Genomic DNA, 23,754 nt, shown 5'->3' on the forward strand with positions numbered 1-23,754 from the left:
ATTACCCCTTCCTCTCCCATTCAAATGAATGATATGAAGAGCTGCAAGTACACTGCACCGCCGCTGCAATGTAGAAATGTGGATGCAACCATGAAGAGGAGGCAGCACTCGCAGGATGCCAGAGGTTTGACCTCATCTGTCTGATATTAATGACCTATCCTGAGGATAGGTCATCAATATCGTGAAACTGCACAACCCTCTTACAGAGCAACTGAGGGTTTTAAATACCTGGGGAGAGGGAGGGGAAACTTTGTGGGACAACGGCTGCACTTTAAAGGGAACCTGTCATCAACTTTATGCTGACCTCACTCAGGGCACCATAAAATAGTGACAGAAATGCTGATTTCACCAGTTTTGTCACTTATGAGCTAAAAGTAAGTGGTTGCTGAGAACCAGCATCATAATCATTGCAGCCCAGGCCTGGAAAAGAGTCAGATCTACCTGAGAAGAGTCCTGGTTATTCCTAATCTCCTGCTCTCTCACCCATCTGCTGATGATTGGCAGTTCTCTCCTAGAGAGAAAGGGAGAAAACTAGGTAGAAGACTGTCAGTCATCAGCAGGAGAGCATGAATAACCAGGACTCTTCTCAGGTGGCCAGGACTCTTTTCCAGGCCCAGTCTGCAATTATTGTGATGTTGGTTCTCGGCAACCACTTACATTTAACTTATAAATGACAGAGCGCTGAAATCACCTCACCTGTCTCTACGTTATGCTGCCGTTAGTATGGGCAGTGTAAAGGTGATGACAGGTTCCCTTTAAAGGTCTTGTGTCTCAGCACAGACATTCACGGCATATCCCATCTGTACGGGATCTGACATCGGTGAACCCTGCATTTAATAAATTAAAGTGACAATGGTCTTTGGGTAATTGCACTTTTTGCGAATCAATATAGTCAATGCATTATAGTTAAAAGGCCTGAAAATGGAGCATTGGGAAAAAGCAGACTGGAGCAGTCAAGAGACAAAATGGCACAACTGCTTCCTAGTGACGCTACCACTCCATTCTAGTGATAGGTGGGGGCGACAGCGATTGGGAGCCCGCTGTACATTTCATCTATACACTGATATCTGAACCCTTTAAGTCAGACTAATGGCAGGAGTCATACTATTACTACACTGGGGAGGCCATCTAACCAACAAAATACCTCCAGCCCCAAACTGTTTCCTCATGTCCCTGGTTGACATCTTAATGTTTCTAACCAGTGTGGATAGTGAAGCGAACCAATCATATGACTATTTTACAGATGGGCTAGAATGAGAAACATGCACTTTAGTCACATTAAAACCATCCAATAAGCTGCAAAGGTTAAAAATAAGGTACAATTATCCAACCTTTTGCTAAAGAGAGCAGTAGATAAAAAGGAGAAGGAAAAAAGGTGGATACAATCACATTCAAACAGAAAAAGGGACACTTGGGGATGGCTGTCGGCATCTGAAATCAAATTGACTGCACATTGTCATCATTTTCATGGGTACAGAACGGAGGCTCCACAATACCTGTAACATCCAAAATCTTTGGGGAAGAAACATAATATCTATGAACTGTTTCCAGCAACTGAGCCCCGTGCCCTTCACCCTGAAATGGAGGCAAAACCAACATCTGGCTGCAAGAGAAAAAAAATATATATTAAAAAGCTATATATCAGTATACATTACATTTACCTCCCTGATGCCAAAAAGAAAGATAGATGATCACAGATACAAGAGATGAAGAGCAAAATAGTGAGCAAAAAAGAGTGAGAAAATTAGCGAGCAAAAGAGTGATCGAGCAGGTTAGTTTGTTAAGTCAGCAAGTGTTCCAATACAAAATCAGTCATTTTTTCACCACAAAAAGAGATAAAAGATAGGGCACGAGCAAAGGAGCGGGCGAGAGAGCGGGCGCAAGCAAAGGAGTGGGCGAGAGAGCGGGCGCAAGCAAAGGAGTGGGCGAGAGAGCGGGCGCAAGCAAAGGAGTGGGCGAGAGCGGGCGCAAGCAAAGGAGTGGGCGAGCGAGCGGGCGCAAGCAAAGGAGTGGGCGAGCGAGCGGGCGCAAGCAAAGGAGTGGGCGAGCGAGCGGGCAAGCAAAGGAGTGGGCGAGCAAGCGGGCAAGCAAAGGAGTGGGCGAGCGAGCGGGCAAGCAAAGGAGTGGGCGAGAGAGCGGGCAAGCAAAGGAGTGGGCGAGAGAGCGGGCAAGCAAAGGAGTGGGCGAGAGAGCGGGCAAGCAAAGGAGTGGGCGAGAGAGCGGGCAAGCAAAGGAGTGGGCGAGAGAGCGGGCAAGCAAAGGAGTGGGCGAGAGAGCGGGCAAGCAAAGGAGTGGGCGAGAGAGCGGGCAAGCAAAGGAGTGGGCGAGAGAGCGGGCAAGCAAAGGAGTGGGCGAGAGAGCGGGCAAGCAAAGGAGTGGGCGAGAGAGCGGGCAAGCAAAGGAGTGGGTGAGAGAGCGGGCAAGCAAAGGAGTGGGCGAGAGAGCGGGCAAGCAAAGGAGTGGGCGAGAGAGCGGGCAAGCAAAGGAGTGGGCGAGAGGGGGGGGGAAGGAGAGTGAACTTAAAAAAAGAGTGCAAAAAAAAAAGCAAGGAAGGAGAGAAAGTGTCAAAGACAGCAAGAGGAAAAGAGAGCTACTGGGTGACTGTGGTGATAACGGTGCCAAGTTAGTTTAAGTCGGCTCTCGTTTCCAATACAAATTAATGTAGAAAGCTTCCATTTCTTTCTAAAATCGAATCTTTCTACGGGTTACAGAAAATGTTACTAACGTTACAATTAGGATCTTCAAGAAAAACCTTCATCTGGCCGTAGCTAAACTGCGTCCTCTTTCATCCCCCAACCTCTTGTGTTTTTAAAGTGCTAACCACCATTATAGGAAGAAATGGGAACTTCAGCGAGATTCACTTGTGGAACAAAATAAGGCAGAAAAGAAAGAAAGAACAGGCACGTGCATCCCAGGCAATTACCTTACACGTGGCCGGGTTTTGTCTGGGTACACATAGTAATTATAGACTGTCATGTAGCCTACAGTTGCAAAGAGTGTAGTCCCGTCTTTATTGTACTTCTCAAATCTGCAGATAAAACAGAAAGCCAAGCGGGTCAATTACAGGCAAGCTCCCATGCAGGGTCCATTTTCCTTTTCCATTCTCTGCGAGAGTTTCCAGTGTCAGCAAGCTACGCTGTGAGGGCCCAATGGGTACACCTGCTTTATTCTGAATGCACAATTCACTTAATTGGTGAGCTGCAACGTGGATAAATCAGCCCTCTTTGCATCACTTCAGTGCACTTGCCTATTGTGCACACTGAATGGGAGGCAAGTAAAAGGGACACAGGCAAAAAAACTCAAAAAAAAAAAAAAAACTTTAAAAAAAAGCTCATTTTACTGTATAAGCCCACATTCAGCGCTCCGACAGACAACAGACTTTAATTCAGCGCTATTCTGGAGGCCTCCACAAACACAATGAAGGGAAACTGTGAGCCTGGTAAACAATGGTTTGTCCGGCCTGGGAAAAAAATATCATTATACTGTTGCTGCATAATTGGTGTCCACCAATTAAAACTCCAAGCCTTGTTAACAGGGGGGAAAGTCTAATGTTGATTTAGAATGGCACTTACACCAGAAAGAAGTCCCATCGCTCATCATCCACATCAATGTAACTGGCTGTTTCAATGAACCACATCAAGAAGGTCTGGAGCCTTTCGTGATACTCTCTGAAGCCTGGGCAGGTCAACTCAGCCTAGGGCAAATGTCACAGAGTCACAGAAAATAGTAATAATACACTTTTGTGTCCTACAATTACCTTTTTCATAATTGTTGGCTTAAACTGCCCTTGCTTCAACGCTACCAGTCCGGCAGCTGAATTCTCTGGAAATCAGCTATTACAAGGAAATGCTACCGGCAGGGCACATTTTCCTTTGCAAGGTTAAGGCAAAAAAAATATAAAAAATTCTAAATTTTTTAAACCACTACCTGGATCTGAATACTTTTGTAATTGCATGTAATTAGAAATTTTGTATAGCCGCTGAGCTATCCAATAAAATATATCTTCATAGCGCCACCTGCAGTTTGCCGTTTTCCTTATTTGTCCATCCACCTCAGTGAGGTGGTCACACGTGTTCAGTTTAAATCTGTCAACAGCCATATCTTCTGTTAGAAGCTGTGGCAGTTACAGGGCAGTTCTATGGGGGGTGCCGGCCGGGTGTATTGCAGATCCGCAATACACTACTGAGGTGTGAATGGACCCTAAAAGGGAAGCGATCATCTTCTTTGGGGCCATTAAACCCCTACAGCTGGTATACAGCCTGGGTGTACAGTCCAATCTGCTCATAACATATGCATTCCTCCCGGCAAAAGTTAGCAAATTAAATTCAAACTTACCAGGAAGAGAGTCCCGGACTCTTTTCCAGCAGCACTGGGTACAAGCATAATGTGCTGATTAGGCCAGGGATGCGGTACATCTAGCTTCACTGTTCAGATCAGGCACATGCACAGTGATGCCAAGCATACCTTCATCGGTGCAGCATAAATGTGTCCAATGCTACCGGGTAAGAGTCCTGGACTCTTCTCTCAGTAGGTCAGCAACATCAGATTGGCGCGAGTCCCATTCAAGTGAATCGGAGCTGCTGAAGTACACTGGCACAGCTACAACACAGCAGATGGAGTCTACTGCTTTGTTTTCAGAGCTGGTGGAAATGCTGGGTCTAGAAAACCCACCATCTGATACTGATGCAAGATTGGAAACCCCATTAAGGCCACATGCATATTATGTGGAATACGTTTATGGGATTACACTAATCTCATGTACACTTTGTGGACTTTTTCTGTGCGGAAATTGACCTGCCGCACGGATTTCAAATTAAATAGCATGTCAATTATGTTTGTGGTATTAGCTGCGGAGTTCAATTTTTTAAATGGAAGGATGAGATCCTCTGCAAAACCGCATGAAATCTGTACCAAAAACCGCAATTAGACATTGCGGATTTTGGTGTAGATATGCTGCAGAAATGCACATAAACCCGCACGGAAATTCGTGCGGATCTTATGTACATTCACCCGCACTTGTGTGCAGGTGTTCTAAGACTTCTATAGAGAGGAATGTATAAATGCCTGGGCCAGTCACATCCAAATCCTATACACCAGGGATGATCAACCTGTGGCCGTCCAGCTGTTGCAAAACTACAACTACCAGCATGCCCTAATAGCTGTAGGCTGTCCAAGCATGCTGGGAGTTGTAGTTTTGCAACAGCTGGAGGGCCGCAGGTTGGGCATCCCTGCTCTACACTGTAGCAATTTATAGGAAAGAGATAGGAGAAGTCTCAGCAGTCATAGCCTCGCTGATCTAACATTTATCACCTGTCCTGTAATAGCTCAAGCTGGTATTACAGGACGGCCCTGAGATCTTTCCAAAGGACCTGTGCTATTTTTATAATAAAAGTACAACCTAAAAGAAGATGTTCCCAGGTTCACGGTTAGGCTACTGCCACATCCAAAAAGTCCACAGTAAGCCAAAATCCACCGCTGCAAAAAAAAAATTAAAATCTAGAAAATCGCCTGCTTTTTAAAGAGGCATCACTGCCGGGATCAGAGTAGGGCTTATGCAACTTTCAGCCTCTGCAGCACAAACTCGCACTATAAGGCTACGTCTACACGACGACATTTGTGGCGCGACAGATAGGGCACAACTACACTGCAACATTTGTAGCACTAATGTCACGCGACAATTTTTATAATGGCAGTCTATGGTGTCACACTGCAACATGCTGCGACGCAACAGTCGCAGAAAAATCCATCTCGAATGGATTTTCTGCGACTGTTGCGTCGCAGTCGCAGCATGTTGCATGCTGCAGTGCGACACCATAGACTGCCATTATAAAAATTGTCGCGCGACATTAGTGCGACAAATGTCGTCGTGTAGACATAGCCTAAATCGACATGCTGCAGACTGAAAAACTGCAGCACAAGTCAATTTACCCGGTAGAGTTTCTCTACAGCGTGTAGACAAGATTTAAAAAAAAAAATCTAACCCTCTGCTTGTACTGTTAATGTTGTAAGATTTTACACATGGCCATACATGTACATGCAAGTTCTGGGAGGCAACAGCTAAAACTACTACACTTGCATGTCACACTTTACACTGTTAATTTTCTGACATTTTTGTTGTTTTTATGCACTCATCATTCAGCGATGAAAGTGTCTTAGGACATGAACCTTACTTTTTAGGTGCATTTAGATGGGCCGATGAGAAACAGATTGTTGGGAAGGAGGTTTCTTCCTGACAGTCGGCTGCTCGTTAATTGGGGATGAAGCGCTACATTTACATGCAGCGATCACCTTGCGCAGTACGAGGACGAGGGATCGCTATTGCCGTCGCTCGTCCTCGTACAGCTGCATTGTTTCTGTGCAGTAGATCGCTGTTTAGAACGCACAATCTGCTGCCCAGAAACAATAAATTACTTGCCTGCACGAACGACAGGATCACCGGATAAATGAGCATTCCGATCAGATTGACAGGAACGTTTGTAGGAATGTTCGGTCCCGATGATCTGCCTGATTATCTGGGCGCTTACATCCCCCTTTAGACTAGGTCTGACACAATTACCAGTGTCTATTCAATACAATGAGAACAGGCCACTTTATCAGACAAAGACCTGTGTTTGTAGCAAACTTCAGCAAGTCTCCATTTGATGTGTACGTCTGTGACTTAGGCTGGGTTCACATCTGCCGTTTTGTTTCCGGCAGTCTGTTCTGGTGGAGTAACAGACTGCCGGAGTTTACCATATCCGGCGCTGCCGGATACAACCGTGCACCGTCAGATCGCCGTTCAGTGTAATAGGATCCGGCTGCTTACTGACGTATGTGCCGGCTTTCGGACAGACGAAAAAAAGCTGCATGTGGCATTTTCTGCCCAGGCCATACGCCGGATACGGTGTTCTGTCAGAGGAACAGACTGACGGAATTAAGGATGCAGATGTGAACCCAGCCTTACTGCCCCAACAAAAATCATGATTTGTGAACCCCAGGAAGCCTAGGTAAGTAGTGATTTGAGGCAACACTAGTAATTTGCTCTTATATACAGACGCAGAGCATCTATTTATAGAGAACAAGACAAAAAGATACCTTGTAGGGCTAGCTGAGCTAGACTTAAGGAAACCTCTCATTTATGCCTCATGCACAAGGCCGTTGAACTGCAATTTGCGGTCCCCAATCCACGGGGAACATCTGCGTGGATTCCGCAGATGGATCCAGAACCATTCAACTTGAATGGGTCCGTGGTCCGTCCGCACCGCAAAAAAAAAGTTGTGCTTCCGTGCCTCCGTTCCGAACAGACCTTCCGGAATGCGGACCCATTCAAGTGAATTGGTCTGCATCCGTAATGCAGAGTGCCCACGGCTGGTGCCGGTGTATTGTGGACCCGCTGTTTGCGGGCCACAGTACGGGCACAGCCAGGCAACGGCAGTGTGCATGAGCCCTAGTGATATGTTGTTTCATTCTGGAGAAAAAGTACTTTTAATTCATATGTAAATGAGACGATAAGTGCACAGAGGGCAGGTTCAAAGGAGCTCTGTGCATCCTTGCTCCTTTTGTTTCCTCTGCCAAACTGTAAAGCCATAATCTATTAACGTTACTTAATAGCAAATATTTTTTTAAAGGAATGTGTCATCACAGAAAATGACCTGTTTAAATCACCTTTTTGTGTTAAAGATTATTATATTATTATTTTTATTTTTTTCAATTAAAAAAATGTATATGATCCTGCAATTTCCACAATGGCCACTAGGACTAATAAGTCACGATTTCCTGTTCTGTATAGGTACATTTTCCGTAGTCATTATCACCACCACAGGAAGAATTACAATGAAAAGTAACACCTCTGTATAGATAACACAGGATCCACCATTCACAATAGGTGATAAGAGAGCTTCTCTACTCCCTCCTGACCTCTGCACAGATCACAGAGCATGTCTAGAAAACTCTCCCATAAAAATCAACGAGGTCCCCTCTCCTGTCCATTGTGTCTCTCGACCATGGGGCTGCTCCAAAAGACAGGAAGTCTTAACATATTTTAGGCCTAGTGAGTGGTCAGTGGTAAAACTGCAGGATTTAAGTTTTCTTTCTATACACAATGACATGGAAAAAAAAAAAAAAAAAAAGATAATTAAATCACCAAAAATTCTTAAAAAAATATGTTTAACATATAAACAAGAGATTTTTTTTTTTTGAAAATGCATTATTTTATTTTTTTTATCAAGTACTTACCTTGTGTATCTGGTAAGTGATTTCTTCCCCAGCTTCTTCATTGTACACTGTATAGGTATGTATTATAGGACCAAAGGGCTTAAAATTCACTTCTTTTTCCAATAATGATACAAAATCATCGGTCCCCGGACAGAATCCAGGGGGGATAATTTCACGGATTTTGCTTTCAACGTCATCAGCCTGTTACAATGATAAATAACATTTTTTATAGCTGATATCAAATCTCTACATACCAGATTTGTCTAAAACGATATGAATATGTATGAATCAGAGTGCATGTATAGCATACTATCTGGTCACCTGTCACCAGTGATACTTAGGAAGGACCAAAAACGTGCAGTGCCCATTTATCAAAAACTAAAGCTGTTCTGTAAACAGTGGTGAGCCGAGTCTCTACAGCAGTGATGGCCGTGTATAAAGTGATGGAAAAACGAATCAAGCCAGCAACGGGAGTGATGGCAAAGGTTAGAAAGGGATTTAAAGAAGCAATTCTTTCAAAAGTCAGGGGCCACGATTTACTAATCCTACAGATGGCATGAAGTAGTGTCTAGCCCTGCACCCGATTTATCACAGGGGCGCAGGCTGAATGGTGTATTTGGTGCAGGTTGAGACACTTTAGTCACACTCTATACCAACCATTGGTCGGCTCACTTCAGAGACAGAATTTTAGGCCAGAATTGCTTTGCAAAAACGTTGCAACCTCTTTTTGAGCAAATCTGAAAAAACTGCAGAACCTCTAGTTGTGCCAAACTGCACCAAAATACAGATTCTAGGCACAAAGTGGCACTATCTAAAGACACATTGGTAAATTTGGCCCACTGTCCTGTTCAGTGGCTGTGTTTATTGGGCAATCCATGTAAAACGAAAATCCTATTACTTTGTAACTTCAGCTGCCCCTGCTCGTCGGTGGAGGAGACTGCTCCCGGCAAACAATTTTTGTGACCGCATAAATTAGCTATTCCTCAATGAATGAGCGTTTCACTCGTTCATCGGGTAACTGGCGGCATATTTACCCCGTCAAATTATCGCTAATGAGCATTCCCATGAACACAATTATCTGCTGGATTCTCGGCCTGCGTATAGGGCCTTTAATTTAAAAACTTGCTTAAAATTTTAGATACATTGGCTGGATTAAAAAATTAAACCGTCTGTGAAGGCAGGCATATATTTGAAGGCTGACCACTAAGCAACCAACAAGGAGATTATACATGCAAACATCTTGAAGTATACATTACATCCAGGCAGATATGGTTTCTGAGTTATCACAAGGCTCCTCACAGATTAGTGTACGTTGGCCGAACCCGCCAACAACCTAACACGCTCCCAACTCTCCCCTGACATATGATGCTGGGGAAGAGGAAGAGCAGGAAAATAGAATTCCAGGAGTTATGACCACCACCACCACAGTGGGGCTGAAACGATTCATCGATGTAATGGAGGCAAAAAAATCCTCGATGCAAATTCCCTGCATCGATGATTTGTATAAATCAAATTACCATGGAGCGCGAGTGAAGTAAAGTCTCTCACTCACCGCTCCGTGGCCTCCCGATTCGGCACGGCACTGCACTGGCCAGGGCCTTGCGTGCACACATCATCAGCGCAAGAATGCTAAACTTCGCGATATTCTTGCTACTAAGGCTGAAGGAAACCCTGTAGAAGTCATGCATGTGAAAACTACAAAAAAAAAAAAAGGAAATGTGGGCAGGGGGTTGGAATGGGGGCACCTGTGATTTGGATGGCATGGCAATGAATGGCATGGAGGCACTGGGGGAGGGGGACACAATGGATGGCATAGAGGGGCAGGTGGCACTGGGAGACATGGCATGGAGGTGCTGATCTGATGGCACTGGGGGAGTGGGAGACATGGCCTAGAGGGGCTGATCTGATGGCACTGGGGGAGTGGGAGACATGGCAATTAGGCAATGGATGGCATGGCAGAAGAACAGCCTGCTGTAGCATTACCGTATTGGGTATAGCCGGATACTACCAGCTATATGCTCTCATTGACTATAATGTGGTCCAAGGTCTTCTGGCCATGTTCCGGCATACATGCTGGGTATCGTCCAAAGCGTTTTTTTAGTTCGGCCAAAACCCAGCTTGAATGCTGTAACAAGGCCGGACCCCATTACAGGCAATCGCTGCAGCAGCCGGCAGTATCCAGCTATACCCGATATGGTAACTTCTGGCTGTTCTTCTGACAATGTATATTGCAGCTGTGAAAGAAGCCTTATGTGTGTGCAATTATGTGCTATACCACTAAGTAATAAAATTATTGCTTTTATAAAGCAATACGTTATTTTAAGAAGGTTTTTCTGATTAGAGTACTCGATTAATCGTAAAAATAAATCGGTAGAATACTCGATTGCTTTAAAATAATCGTTTGCTGCAGCCCTACACTACAGATATGAAGTGGCTGTGACAGGAGCTGCTGCGCATGCACAGCCATGTGTGCTCCCTCGGTCCAGGCCACCAGAGAGGCCGGCACTTATTCTATTATGTGCAAACACAACCATTAGGCCCCTTTCACACGGGCGAGTATTCCGCGCGGATGTGATGCGTGAGTTGAACGCATTGCACCCGCACTGAATCCAGACCCATTCATTTCTTTGGGGCTGTGCACAGAACACCGATCCCAAGCGCCCTCGCACCTTTTCCCCGCAACGCCCGTGTGAAACCAGCCTTACTGCTGGATTGCAGGATGGTCTTAACCCCTGGATACGAGCAGTGTATAATGTGATGGAAAAATGAATCCAGCCAGCAAAGGAAGTAATATGGATAATAACAATACATTAGTAAGTGCCTTGTATTAACGGAGTTATCCAACCGCTATAATTACCCCCACCCCCCCAATGTCCAGGCCCCTCATATAGATCATACTTACCCCACTTCGCTCCTGATCCCTGCATGGCCGCTGCACATTCTCCCCGTCACTCGGATAAAAACATCCGACAAGCATCGTGGGTGACGGTAGGGAGGCTCGTCCCCGTCACTATTGGCTAGCCCATCCCCCCCCCCCCCCCCCCACCACCACCACATGTCGCCAGATGTTTTAATCCACGTGACGGGGAGATGCAGCGGTAGCCGGGCGGGGATCAGGAGCGGCGGGGGTGCCGGGTAAGTATGATCTATGAGGGGCCCGGGCATGGAGGTCATTATAGGGTTGGATAACCCCTTTAACCTTGTCTACATAAGAAATGACATTTGCTGAAGTGAGACAATGCCTTTAAAGTTTTCAGCCACTTTCACAGAAAGAATGCTAAACTTTGCGATATTCTTGCTACTAAGGCTGACGGAAACCCTGTGTAGAAGTCCTTGCATGCATGTGAAAACTACAAAATAAAATAAAAAACGCAAACAAAAAAAAAAGTGGACATTTAGCCATTATGTACATTTATGACATATCAAGATACTATTTTGTGGCAAACCGACATAAGGTAAAAGCACATATATTGTTTTTAACACAAGGTCCTAGTCTCGCCCTCTTCGTGCAAGGACAGGTGCAATCCTGCTTTGGTGACAAAGGGGAATATGTAATCATATAACACAGCAAAGTCTAAAAAAGGGATGAAGGGGAGTCCCTAAAAGCTTGTTTAATAGAATTTTACATAAAAAAATAACACAATGCATTTAGTAAAACTGGAGAGCAAGTCAAGATCTCCAATTTAGGATTACAAGGAATTACACGTTCTGGAAACTGTTGTTTTTATGCAGATTTCCAACAATAAAAGAGGAAATCCTCTCAGACAAACCGCAATCAGAGATTAGACGTAAGCTTGTTAAACAAGCGCCGTCTCCCCGTAGACTGTCAGCTGAGCAGACTCCATATTCCTTTTCAAATCCCCCAGGGCCACTTGAATGAATACATTTACTACTTATCTTAAACCATGAATATTTGATGAACTTTCACAATAACATATTACTGTTTCTCACCAGGCAATAAAACATAATGAATTGGTCTCAACTTAACAAAAAAACGCAACCCCCCCTTCAATGAAGTCCCTAAAAGCCTAGCAGTCTATGGAACAAAACGAGCTTGCACCCCTATTCAGGGACTTTCTGTTCTCACTGTGTATGGGAGGGCAGTGGGACAATTGAGCCAGGTTTTTACTCAATGGAGTCTACATCGCGTTTGGCTCTAATGTTTGTATTGTATCTATTTCCACAAGGGCTGACACAAGAACACTCTGTGTTCACTCGCTAAGAAACCCTTTCGCACCGTTTACATGCATGATGAGTATTAGTTCAAAACCCACACTCTTGCCGCTCGCCATTCAGTCGGGGGAAATTAAGATGCTTAGGACAAAATACGCTACAAAAGGCTAATACAACATGCTACTAATTCCTGTCCTTTCAACCATTATCCCCTAGTTGAGGCAATGCACCTGCAGATGAATGGCACTTATATCGGCATTCACTTACCCCTGCAAGTTACTGGCGGAGAAAGGAGAGACACGCTTTGCCTTTCCTAACTCTGGCCATTCAGTTATTACAGAAGTGGGAACAATGAACCACTAACCGATGACCCTGGACTTTTTATTATGTTTCAAACACCATTAATTTGCCTTCTTTAGTTGACCAATTTCCAAGCTGCATTGATGTAATGATATCACACAAACTAGTGGCTATTTTAGCACCTTTTGAAAGTACTATGATTATATCAATTATTCCGTAGTTTTATTACACCTCATATCATTGGTCTGTGTTTTTAAACCTACCCAATAATACACAAATAATTCAGTAAATGGAAAGGCTATAAGAAGAAAGGCCGGAACAGTTTTGGCTGGCCATAAGAGAGCAGTTATAGTATATTAGGGTCACAATGGGAAAAAAGGGGCTGTCCGTTTTTTTATTTTTATATATTGATGACCTATCTTCAGGATATCAATATGAGATCGGTCCGACTCCTGGCACCACTGACGATCAGCTGTTTGAAGAGAAAGCAGCGCTCGATCTTCTATTCATTGTTTACCTGCTGACGTTCAGCAGGTGTAATTACAGCTCATCCGTCCCATTCACTTCTATGGGACGGCTCCTTCTTAGGCCTCTTTCCCCCGTTTACGTTCCATTTTTTGCGTTCCGTATACGGAACCATTCATGTCAATGGATCTGCAAAAAAAGTTGAAGGTACTCCGTATGCATTCTGTTTCCGCATTTCCGTTCAAAGATAGAACATGTCCTATTATTGTCCGCATAACGGACAAGGATAGTACTGTTCTTTCAGGGGCCAGCTGTTTCGTTCCACAAAAAACGGAATGCACACGGAAGTCATCCGTATTTTTTGCGGATGCGTTTTTTGTGGACCGCAAAATACTGAAAAAGCTATAAGGTCGTGAGCAAGAGGCCTTATTCAATTGAACAGGAAGGAGCCATCCCATAGATGTGAATTGGGATGGCAGAGTTGTAATTACACCTGCTCATCGCTGCGGTTGCGATGGCGAGAAGGTAAACAGTGAAGAGACCCCTTCTCTTCAAACAACTGATCAGCGGGGGAGCCCAGGAGTCGGCCCCCCGCCGATCTGATATTGAGGACCTATCCTGAGGATAGGTCATCAATATAAATAAAGCGGACAAACCCTTTAAAGGGGTCTTCCGAGTATTAGGTCATCAGTATCTAATCAGTGGGGGTGCGACTCCCACTGACCAACTCGTTGAAGACGCTCCAGTGAACGCCACGGCCTCCTCCCAAGTTACCAAGCAGAGCGGCGTCCATTGGATAGTGGCTGTGCTTGGTATTTCAACTCAGACCCATTCACTTCAATGAGACTGAGCAGTGCCTAGGCCAAGTGACTGATGAACATGACATCACTGGCATAGAAAGAGGCCGCAGTGCTCACCAGATCTGTTGATCGACGGATGCTCCCGGAAGTCAAATCTCCACTGATCTGATACTAATGACCTATCCTGAGGACAGGTCATCAGTACTGCACACTCGGACAACTGGTCAAAAAGGAAACTATATAGGGTTGTCCTGTCACATATATTGATGACCTATTGTCAGGGTCCAACCCCCGGCACCCCGCCGATCAGCTGTTTGAAGAGGAGGCGGTGCTAGTGGAGCAGCAGTGTATTTACAGGCATTTGCTCCATTCAAGTGAATAGAACGAGTACTTGTCTTTATACTGCACTAGTACAAGAGAACGAGGAAAAACAAACACTTACTACAGCCAATGCTTATCAGCTTAAAGCAGTTGGCCAGTTTCCTATATTGATGACCTACCCTCAGGATAGGTCACCAATATTAGTTTTGCGGGTTCCGACTCCCAGCACCCTGCTGACCAGCTGTTTGAACAGTGTTCACCGTTTACCTGCTTGGTGTCGGCATAGGAGCAGCGAGTAGGTGTAATTGCAGCTCCTCCGTCCCCATGCACGTCAATCGGAAGTACATGCACTCCATCTGCTACTTCCCATTGAAGTGAAAGAGGACGGAGGAGCTGCAACAGTGAAGAGAAGGCAGCTCTTATATGAGCGTTGCGTTCTCTTCAAACAACTTGATCGGACGCCCCCTGATCTGATATTGATGGCCTATCCTGAAGATAGGTCATCAATATAGGAAACTGTCCGACCCTATTAAATTAGTGTTTAAAAGCAGAGACAACGCCTACAGACCAAGCCATCAGAGCAGCTCCCTGATTAATTCAGTGTGAAGCAGAGAGCCTGCTAGTCTGCAAATGCACAGAAAGTGAAAGCTGTAGAAGAAAAATTCATGAAAATTTTTAATACAGACCAACTGAAAATATTATTTTTAGCCCAGAATTTATTATTAATAATAATAATAATAATAATAATAATAAAGAAAACAGCCCTAAGGGTGTGCACAGCATTTAAATGGTGCTTAATGTTCACAAAAATTACACACAAGTACACTATGGTAAAAGAGATAACATGCATAAGGCTTCAGATAACATAAAACTTACTTGGACTCCTTCAAACTTCTCATCGACTTTAGAGGTGTAATGGACACGGAACATGGTGGAAAGGTTTCCAGCACTGTAGTAAAGCAGAATCTGCAAACCTTTATATCCAAATGCCACCTCACTGACAGGACAAAAGAAAATCTGATATTTACCAGAAATAGGTCAACATTCTTTTGCAAACAATCTTCTCAAATAATTACATGCAAGTACAGTCAGGTCCATATATATTTGGACAGAGTCAACATTTTTCTAATTGTTGTTCTGCACATTACCACAATGGATTTTGAACAAAACAATTCAGATGCAGTTGAAGTTCAGACTTTCAGCTTTAATTCAGTCGGTTGAACAAAATGATTGCATAAAAATGTGAGGAACTATAGCATTTTTTAAACCCAATCCCTTCATTTCAGGGGCTTAAAAGTAATCGGACAAATTAAATACCATATTTTTTGCATTATAAGACGCACCTAGGTTTTAGGAGGACAATAAGAAAAAAATATTTTTCATTAGACCTTAGATCAGGCCACCAATCAGAACCCCAATGTTAATCAGACCTCAGCTGACAGCCTCGATCAGACCCTCAATGTTAATAAGACCTCAGATCAGACCCCCCCATGCCTCAGATCAGCCCTCCCTGCACTTTATCAGTCCCCATTATGAGCCCCCATGCCATCTATGAGCCCCAGTGCCATTTATGAGCCGCCATTATGAGCCCCATGCCAAAGATCAAATAAATAAAAAAATTAAAAAAACACTTACCTCTCCTGCTCCTCACCTCCAGAGCGCTTTGTCTTCTTCCTGCTGCGGCTGTGCCGTGACCTGACGTGCACAGCGTGAGGTCACAGAGCGCCCTCACGCTGTGCGCAGCCACAGCACAGCCAAGGACCAGAAAGCGGCGAGTACACAGCCTTTACTGCTTCCCAGTCCTCCGGTACTAATGAGTGCTTCCATAATGGAAGCGCTCATTAGTATTCACCCCACTTTGGGGGGAAAAAACTGCATCTTATGGGATAAAAAATACAGTAATTGTAAATAAAATGTTAATTTCTAATACTTGGTTGAAAACCCTTTGTTGGCAATGATTGCCTGAAGTCTCTAACTCGTGGACATCACCAGACGCTGTGTTTCCTCCTGTTTAATGCTCGGCCAGGCCTTTACTGCCGCGGTTTTCAGTTGCTGTTTGTTTGTGGGCCTTTCTGTCTGAAGTTTAGTCTTTAACAAGTGAAATGCTCTATTGGGCTCAGATCCGGTGACTCGGCCATTCAAGAATATTCCACTTCTTTGCTTTAATAAACTCCTGGGTTGCTTTGGCTTTATGTTTTGGGTCATTGTCCATCTGTATTATGAAACGCCGACCGATCGGTTTGGCTGGATTTGAGCGCACAGTATGTCTATGAAAACCCCAGAATTCACCCGGCTGCTTCTGTCCCGTGTCACATCATCAATAAACACTAGGGCCCGGGGCCACTGGAAGCCATGCATGCCCAAGCCATCACACTGCCTCCGCCGTGTGTTACAGATGATGTGGTATGCTTTGGATCATGAGCTGTACCATGCCTTCGCCATACTTTTTTCTTTCTATCATTCTGGTAGAGGTTGATCTTGGTTTCATCTGTCCAAAGAATACTCTCCCAGAAGTGTGCTGGTTCTGTAAAGGGAACCTGTCACCTCCAAAAACCATACCAAGCCGCCAGCAATATCTGACAGTAGCCATCAGCGTGTTTCCGACGATAATTTTCTTCCTAAAGGCCGATGCGGCTAAAGCTCAGAAAATGTACTTTTATCCCCTGCCCGCGTGCTTCTCTAGTCATGCTTGAAGTCAAGGGGACAGCGGTCTCCTTGCTTCAAGTCAAGATAACCGCTTTGGCTTTGCCAAACTCTCTGCATAAGCGCTGTCAGTGAAGGGGCAGGGAAGGGGGGGGGGGGGGGGGGGCGTTATCTTGACTTGAAGCAAGGAGGCCGCTGCCCCCTTGACTTCAAGCACGACTAGAGAAGTGCGCCGGCAGGGGATAAAAGAACATTTTCTCAGCTTTAGCCGCATCGGCCTTCAGGAAGAAGATTATCGTCGGAAACACGCTGCTGGCTACTGTCAGATACTGCTGGCGGCTTGGTATGGTTTTTGGAGGTGACAGGTTCCCTTTAAGATGTTTTTAGCAAAGTCCAGATTAAGGATGGCTTGTTTCTTCTGCATGGAGAGCTCCTTTGACCGCATGTTTACTTCTCAGCAAAATCTTCAAAATGCAAGCACCACACATCAAATCAACTCCAGGCCTTTTATGTGCTTAATTGATAATGAAGAAAAAAAAAAATCAAGGAATCGCCCGCACCTGCCCATGAAAACAGTCTTTGAGTCAATTGTCCAATTACTTTTGATCCCTTTAAAAACAGGGTGTCACATGTAAAGAAGCTGAAACTCCTAAACCCTTCATTCAGTTTTAATGTGGATACCCTCAAATGAAAGCTAAAAGTCTGGACTTTATGTCCATTATATAACTTGAATATGTTTTAGTAAACAGGTAAAAAAAACTAAATTTGTGTCAGTGTCCAAATATATATATACAGGGCAGCATGCCATAACATTCAGACCCTTTCTGCCACATATGAATGGGGTTTAGTAAAAATCCCTTCCAATTGCATGGTAATGTATTTTGTTGTGGATTTTAGGTGTACAATCTGCACAAAAATGCTAAGCCTGAATATCGCCTGTAACCCCTCCAGACGCGTTTTAGTAACTACTTGCATTCCCCATGTAATAACAGTTGTGGATCATCTTTTTTTATGACTCACTGTTGTGCCATCCCTTTACTATTCCTGCTAGAATTTATGAATGAATTACTAGGTTTGCAATGAAGGTCCAGCTGGAGGTGTGTCCCTGCATATTCTGACATTGGGACACCCCCAACTGGTAACACCCAGTCGGACCTTAATTGCAAACGGCTAGTAATTCTATCATAACTTCTAGCAGGAATAATCCAGGAATGGTACAACAGAGTCATAAGAACATATGCTCCGTAACTTATTACATGGGGAATACAAGTAGTTATTAAAACAGACATGTCATCTTTAAAGTCAGCACACCAAATACTCAACCATGTTACAATCCTGTAGCTAGAGAAGATCTTGGCGATTACAGCCAGAGATATACAGTGAATGCTTCCCCAGAGAAGCTGTAGGTAAGGTAGGTCGGCAGACTTGTCTTTGAGGAATTCCAGGTAAATAAACACAGAAGTGCCTGAAACCAAGCTCTGTGCAATCTACCTAGAAAAAAGGAGCTGCAATGCTAGTAAAGCACAAAGGGCCATTTTAAAAGACCCCTTACAAGCATTCCTAGAAACACTCCTCCCCTGATAAATGCCGCAGATCAAATGATCGTTCATCAGGTGACTGCATCGCTGATGTGGTCACCCAAATCATTGTTTTTGGGCAGCATATCTTTCTGCATAAACAGAGACCTGCTGAACAGAAATAATGATTCTCTATGGGAAAGAGCGATCGCTAGTCCCCAAGCAGAGGAGAGGATTGCTGCATGTAAACGCAGCTCTCACCTCCCCTGACAAGCAGGCAATTAAGAGGAACAACATTTCGATTTTCCTATCATTTGTTCTACTCTTAAACAGGGGAGTTGAGTCATGCCCCTCCAATCAATATGTTGAGCCGCTCCTTAGCTATAGGCCATAAATTAATCTGACATATGAATAAAAGAGAGATTTATTTGCAGTGTAGCTGAATGCACAGTCGTAAATAGTACAATCTACTTCACTTAGCTGCCTAGTATCTTTCTATAGTACTTACTCGTCTCCAAATAACTGGTGGCTAAACTCTGGGCTAAATGTTGTGCTGTCATCGTCGATGTCCTCAGGGAAGCGCACTGGTATAAAGCAGAAAATTAAAAAAGTGTTACAAACAGAAGTGTACAAAAAAACCTTAGCAAAAAAATAAAAAATAATAATAATCTGTGCTCACATTGTTTAAGTAGCATCTATCAACAGGATCAGCCCTATTAAATCAGGCATAATGCCAGTTAGGGTTGGGCCTCCTTAATAAAAATAAATAAATAATAAAATAAATAAATAAAAATACTTTAATTATGCAGATACGTCATGCTGTTCAGCGAACAGAGGGTGAGAGCACCTCTGCTCTGCACTTAGGCCCCTTTCACATGGGCGAGTTTTCCGCACGGGTTCAATGCGCGAGTTGAACGCATTGCACCCGCACTGAATCCGGACCCATTCATTTCTATGGGGCTGTGCACATGAGCGGTGATTTTCACGCATCACTTGTGCGTTGCGTAAAAATCGCAGCAAGCTCTATATTCTGCGTTTTTCACGCAACGCAGGCCCCATAGAAGTGAATGGGGCCGCGTGAAAATCGCAAGCATCCGCAAGGAAGTGCGGATGCGGTGCGATTTTCACGCATGGTTGCTAGGTGACGATCGGGCTGGGGACCCAATCTGTATTATTTCCCCTTATAACATGGTTATAAGGGGAAATAATAGCATTCTAAATACAGAATGCATAGTAAAATAGTGATGGAGAGGGGTTAAAAAAAAAAAATAATATTAACTCACCTTCTGTCTTCTTCTGTAATGTTGAGCTGCCGGCTAAGGACCTGTGGTGACGTCACATCACATGATCCAATCACATGGTCCCTAACCATGGTGATGAACAATAGACCATGTGATGAGCACAGTGATGTCATCAAAGGTCCTATTCCTGTGCACAGCAAAGAAGAAGACAGAAGAGAAGCCGGGCAGCGCGATCAAGTGGATTAAGGGGAGTTAAATAATTTTTTATTTTTTTTAACCCCTCCAGCCTTATTGTACTAAGCATTCTGTATTAAGAATGCTATTATTTTCCCTTATAACCATGTTATAAGGGAAAATAATACAATCTACAGAACACCTTACCCGAACTTCTGTGAAGAAGTTCGGGTACTAAACATGCCGATTTTTCTCACGCGCGTGCAAAACGCATTACAATGTTTTGCACTCGCGCGGAAAAATCGGGCATGTTCCCGCAACACCCGTGTGAAACCAGCCTTACTGTCTCTGCCCGCTTCTACTGATTGACAGGGTCAGGCCTCCCGCCTGATCCTGTAATCTCACGCCTATGCCATAGACTACCCTATGGGTGTATGTAATGTAAATCAGCCTCTGCTACCCCTGCAAAGCAGATGACAAATGCTTATGCGCCGATAATTCATCCTCCATCAGACTGGAAAACGTCACTGGCACATGTGCAGTGGTCACCTGGGGAACCAGAGGTTGATGTTCTTCACGTATGCCATTGGTGTAACCTACAGCATAGGCGTGAGATTACAGAACCAGCCGAGATGTCTGATTCTGTCAAGCAATAGGGCAGGGGAGTGGCAATAAATGCAGAGCAGAGGAGCTTTGGTGGTCCAAAGGGTTTGGGGCCCCATACACCTAAATTATCGTTAACAAAAAGTGAATTTCCTCTAGATCGCCACAATGGATCTTTTTTTTATAAATTTTTTTAACTCTTGTGATCACCAGGACTGTAGCAGTGTGCCGACATCCGACTCCTACACCCAACATGGCCACTGATGAAAGGGCACGTGAACAGACCTGTCCATCAGTGGCCTCCAGAGTAGCACTGTGCACAGAAAGGGGCAGCAATGGAGATGCTCTTCTTACAGCCTATTAGTACATTGATTATAGTGCTGTTTCTTGCACTTTTCTTAAAGTTAGCGTTAAGTGTCCAAGTGTCTTCATTTCCCTTGTTACTCACCCAATTTTAACTTAATGACTTCATTTGTGTTACACTTGTATTCTGCCAACTTCTTTTCCATACTATTGAGACCTATGACAGAAAGATGTAACAGTGAATTGGAGAGATGAATACATGTACGTTAACGTGTCTCAGATCTGCAGCCAAAACATTTGCAGAAGAAACCAAATTCAGATCGTCAAACCAAGAAATCTGAAATAAATCTGCCAGGTGTGAACAGCCTGCCTTGCTGTGCCGTTATAACATTTAAATCCAAATGTGTCACAATCCTGGTGGAATTTGCACCACATTTGTTGATTGTTTTAGACACTTTTTCGGTCTTTTAAAAAATAAAAAAAAGGGGACGCAGCGTGCGACCTATGGAAAAGAGAACGTAGCTTGTAGTGCATCAGTGTGCGCCAAAATACTGCCGCAAGATTCTGGCGTAAAGTAGGTGGTGTAAACTGAGACCAGACAGTCTAAAGGCATCAGCCACTGTGAGAAAGCTGGAGCAGCTCTAGGCTGTCTAGTCAAGAGGTGGATTTACACAGAGACGTCAGGCAGATCATCGGGGAGGAGCGCTCGTATGAACGCTTGTTCTCGATAATCTGGCCATGTAAAAGTGCTGATCATTTATCGAGGGAAACAATCAGGAGGACACCGAAATCATCATTTCTGAGCAGCAATGTGCTGCCCAGAAACAATTAATTAATCTGAAAGAGGATGGGCTATGGCAGTAGTCTTTAGTCACCCCCACACTGTGGAGGAGATCGCAGCATGTAAATGCAGCTCTCTCCTCCACTGGTGAGCAGGCAACTCTCAGGACAATCGCCTGCTCCATCTACCCGTGTAAAGGGGCCTTAAAGCGACACCGTCTGTTGGGCTACACTCACACAACACTGAAAAGAGGGTGGCCATGAAAAACTGACACACTGTCATGGACATTATCCAACCAGCTTTGCATCCATTTTAACCACTGTTAAAACAGCCATTAAAAAAGGGACGATTTTGATTGGCTTTTTATTTCTTTTAATAAAATCCCAACCCCGGCAGTATACGTAAAGAGGAACGGTGGCCTCTTCTGACATGTCCGTTTTAGTCACTACTCACATTCTCCTTGAAATAACAATTCTGCTGCATCTGTTCTTATGACTATGCTCTGCCATTCCTGTATTATTCCTGCTAAAAGTTTACAAATAAATTACTAGCAGTCTGCAGTAAAGGTCCTTCTGGGTGTTACCAGTAGCAGGTGTGTCTGACTACTGTAGTGGGTGTGTCCTATCTGTGCAGGTACACACCCCTAACTAGTAGCACCCCTCTGTACCCTTACTGCAGACTGCTAGCAATTCATATATAAACTTCCAGTAGAAATAAGAGAGGAATGGGATACTACAGAGCAGGGATCAGCAACCTTCAGCACTCCAGCTGCTGAGAAACTACAACTCCCAACTTGCACACTTACTTGGCTGTTTCTGTAACTCCCAGAGAAGTTAAAGGAGAATTTGGGGAATAGTAGATACAGAACAGCTGGAGTGCCGAAGAATGCTGATCCCTGTCATAGAGCCATAAGAATAGATGCTCTCAGCATGGTCGCTGGGAGTCCATGGAGACATCATGCTTGTGGCGCAGGTCCTTCAGCATCAAGAGAGGGGCGACTGCCTCTGCACATGTAAGTGGATGAGGCGAGTAAGAAAAAGGTTTTAACCCTAAAAGGCAATCTTGCACTAGTGTACCCATTTTTAAGGGCCGTTAGACGGGTGCACTCCTGTCTAACAGACATTAAAGATGGACCCATTGATTTTAATGTCAATGTAACCTTAGACAGTATTAATTAATGTAGGCCAGTGTCTCCAATGGAAATCAGCATTTTTTGAAGACAGTTTCATCACTAGTTAAGACACCTACAAGGATAAACTAAAGGCCCCATTACACGGGCAGATAGAGCAGATGGTGGTCGGGAGGGAAGCTTTCCTTCCTGGCAATCGCCTGCTCGTTAGAGGAGGAGACCGCTGCTCTTACATGACGTGATCTCCTCCTCAGTATGGGGACGAGCAATAACTAATGCATTGGTCGTCCCTATACGGTCATTGTTTGCAATCTCAGGAACCAAACCGAGACCCGGCAGGAGTTTATTAACCTTTATAATCAGTCTCCTGCTAATTATAAAGGTCTGGTTAGAATAGGACGGAGTGCTGATACCATGGGGAGGGGGGGGGGGAGAACTGCAAATATGCCAATGTGGAGAAAACGGATTGGACCCTGTTAGACTGTGCAAGGACATGCAAATAGGTTCTCTTTAGGGGTCCCTTTGCATGGACAGATTATCGGGCACGAACAATCGTACTAATGATCAGTTGCCCCTGAAAAGGTGCAACTGATCACCTGCTGAATGAGCAGTCACACACTCATTGCATCTCGGCAGCGGATCGTATGAATTGATAAATCAGCATGGCGATGAGCAACTGCAGTAGGAATTGCTTATCCCCATACCGGAGATGATTGCTGCATGTTAGTTCAGCTCCCACCTCCACTGATGAGGAAGCAAATAACAGGAATGAACTGTTCGTTCCTGATGACTCCCCGATCAGTCTGTGTAAAGGGGCTTTTCCATGCAGCACTCCCCCCTCCTGACCAATAATCATCCCTTGTAAAGGGACCTTAAAGGAAGTCTTTCACCTAAAATCACCATTATAGAACACTAACATCAGGATCTCCATTACATTCCCCATATTAGAATGCTACCTTCCATATTGCTGTCCATCGCTGATTTTCTCAGGAAAAAAAACACTTTTACTCAATATGTTAATTAGCTTCTGAAGGTGCCATGGGGTGGCATTCATGCAGCTGGTGCCCAGGCCCCTCGTCGCTTTTCATATGAAACCCCTCCCCTTTCACCC

At 44.4% G+C, this 23,754-nt stretch overlaps 1 protein-coding gene across 1 annotated transcript in view; it reads right to left on the bottom strand.

The window, feature by feature from the left end:
* The window catches only part of HAT1 (histone acetyltransferase 1), a 47,876-nt gene that overhangs the window by 19,129 nt on the left and 4,993 nt on the right, over positions 1-23,754 (bottom strand). Inside the window, exons 2-8 of the mRNA XM_040440625.1 lie at positions 20,879-20,950; positions 18,921-18,996; positions 15,129-15,249; positions 8,215-8,394; positions 3,573-3,694; positions 2,924-3,028; positions 1,497-1,603 (exon numbers count right to left, since the gene is read on the bottom strand). Coding sequence (XP_040296559.1) covers positions 1,497-1,603; positions 2,924-3,028; positions 3,573-3,694; positions 8,215-8,394; positions 15,129-15,249; positions 18,921-18,996; positions 20,879-20,950 — 783 coding nt within the window. The remainder of the gene's footprint in view (positions 1-1,496; positions 1,604-2,923; positions 3,029-3,572; positions 3,695-8,214; positions 8,395-15,128; positions 15,250-18,920; positions 18,997-20,878; positions 20,951-23,754) is intronic.

This window comes from Bufo bufo, chromosome 7 (genome assembly GCF_905171765.1).
Source record: "Bufo bufo chromosome 7, aBufBuf1.1, whole genome shotgun sequence".
Lineage (NCBI taxonomy): Eukaryota > Metazoa > Chordata > Amphibia > Anura > Bufonidae > Bufo > Bufo bufo.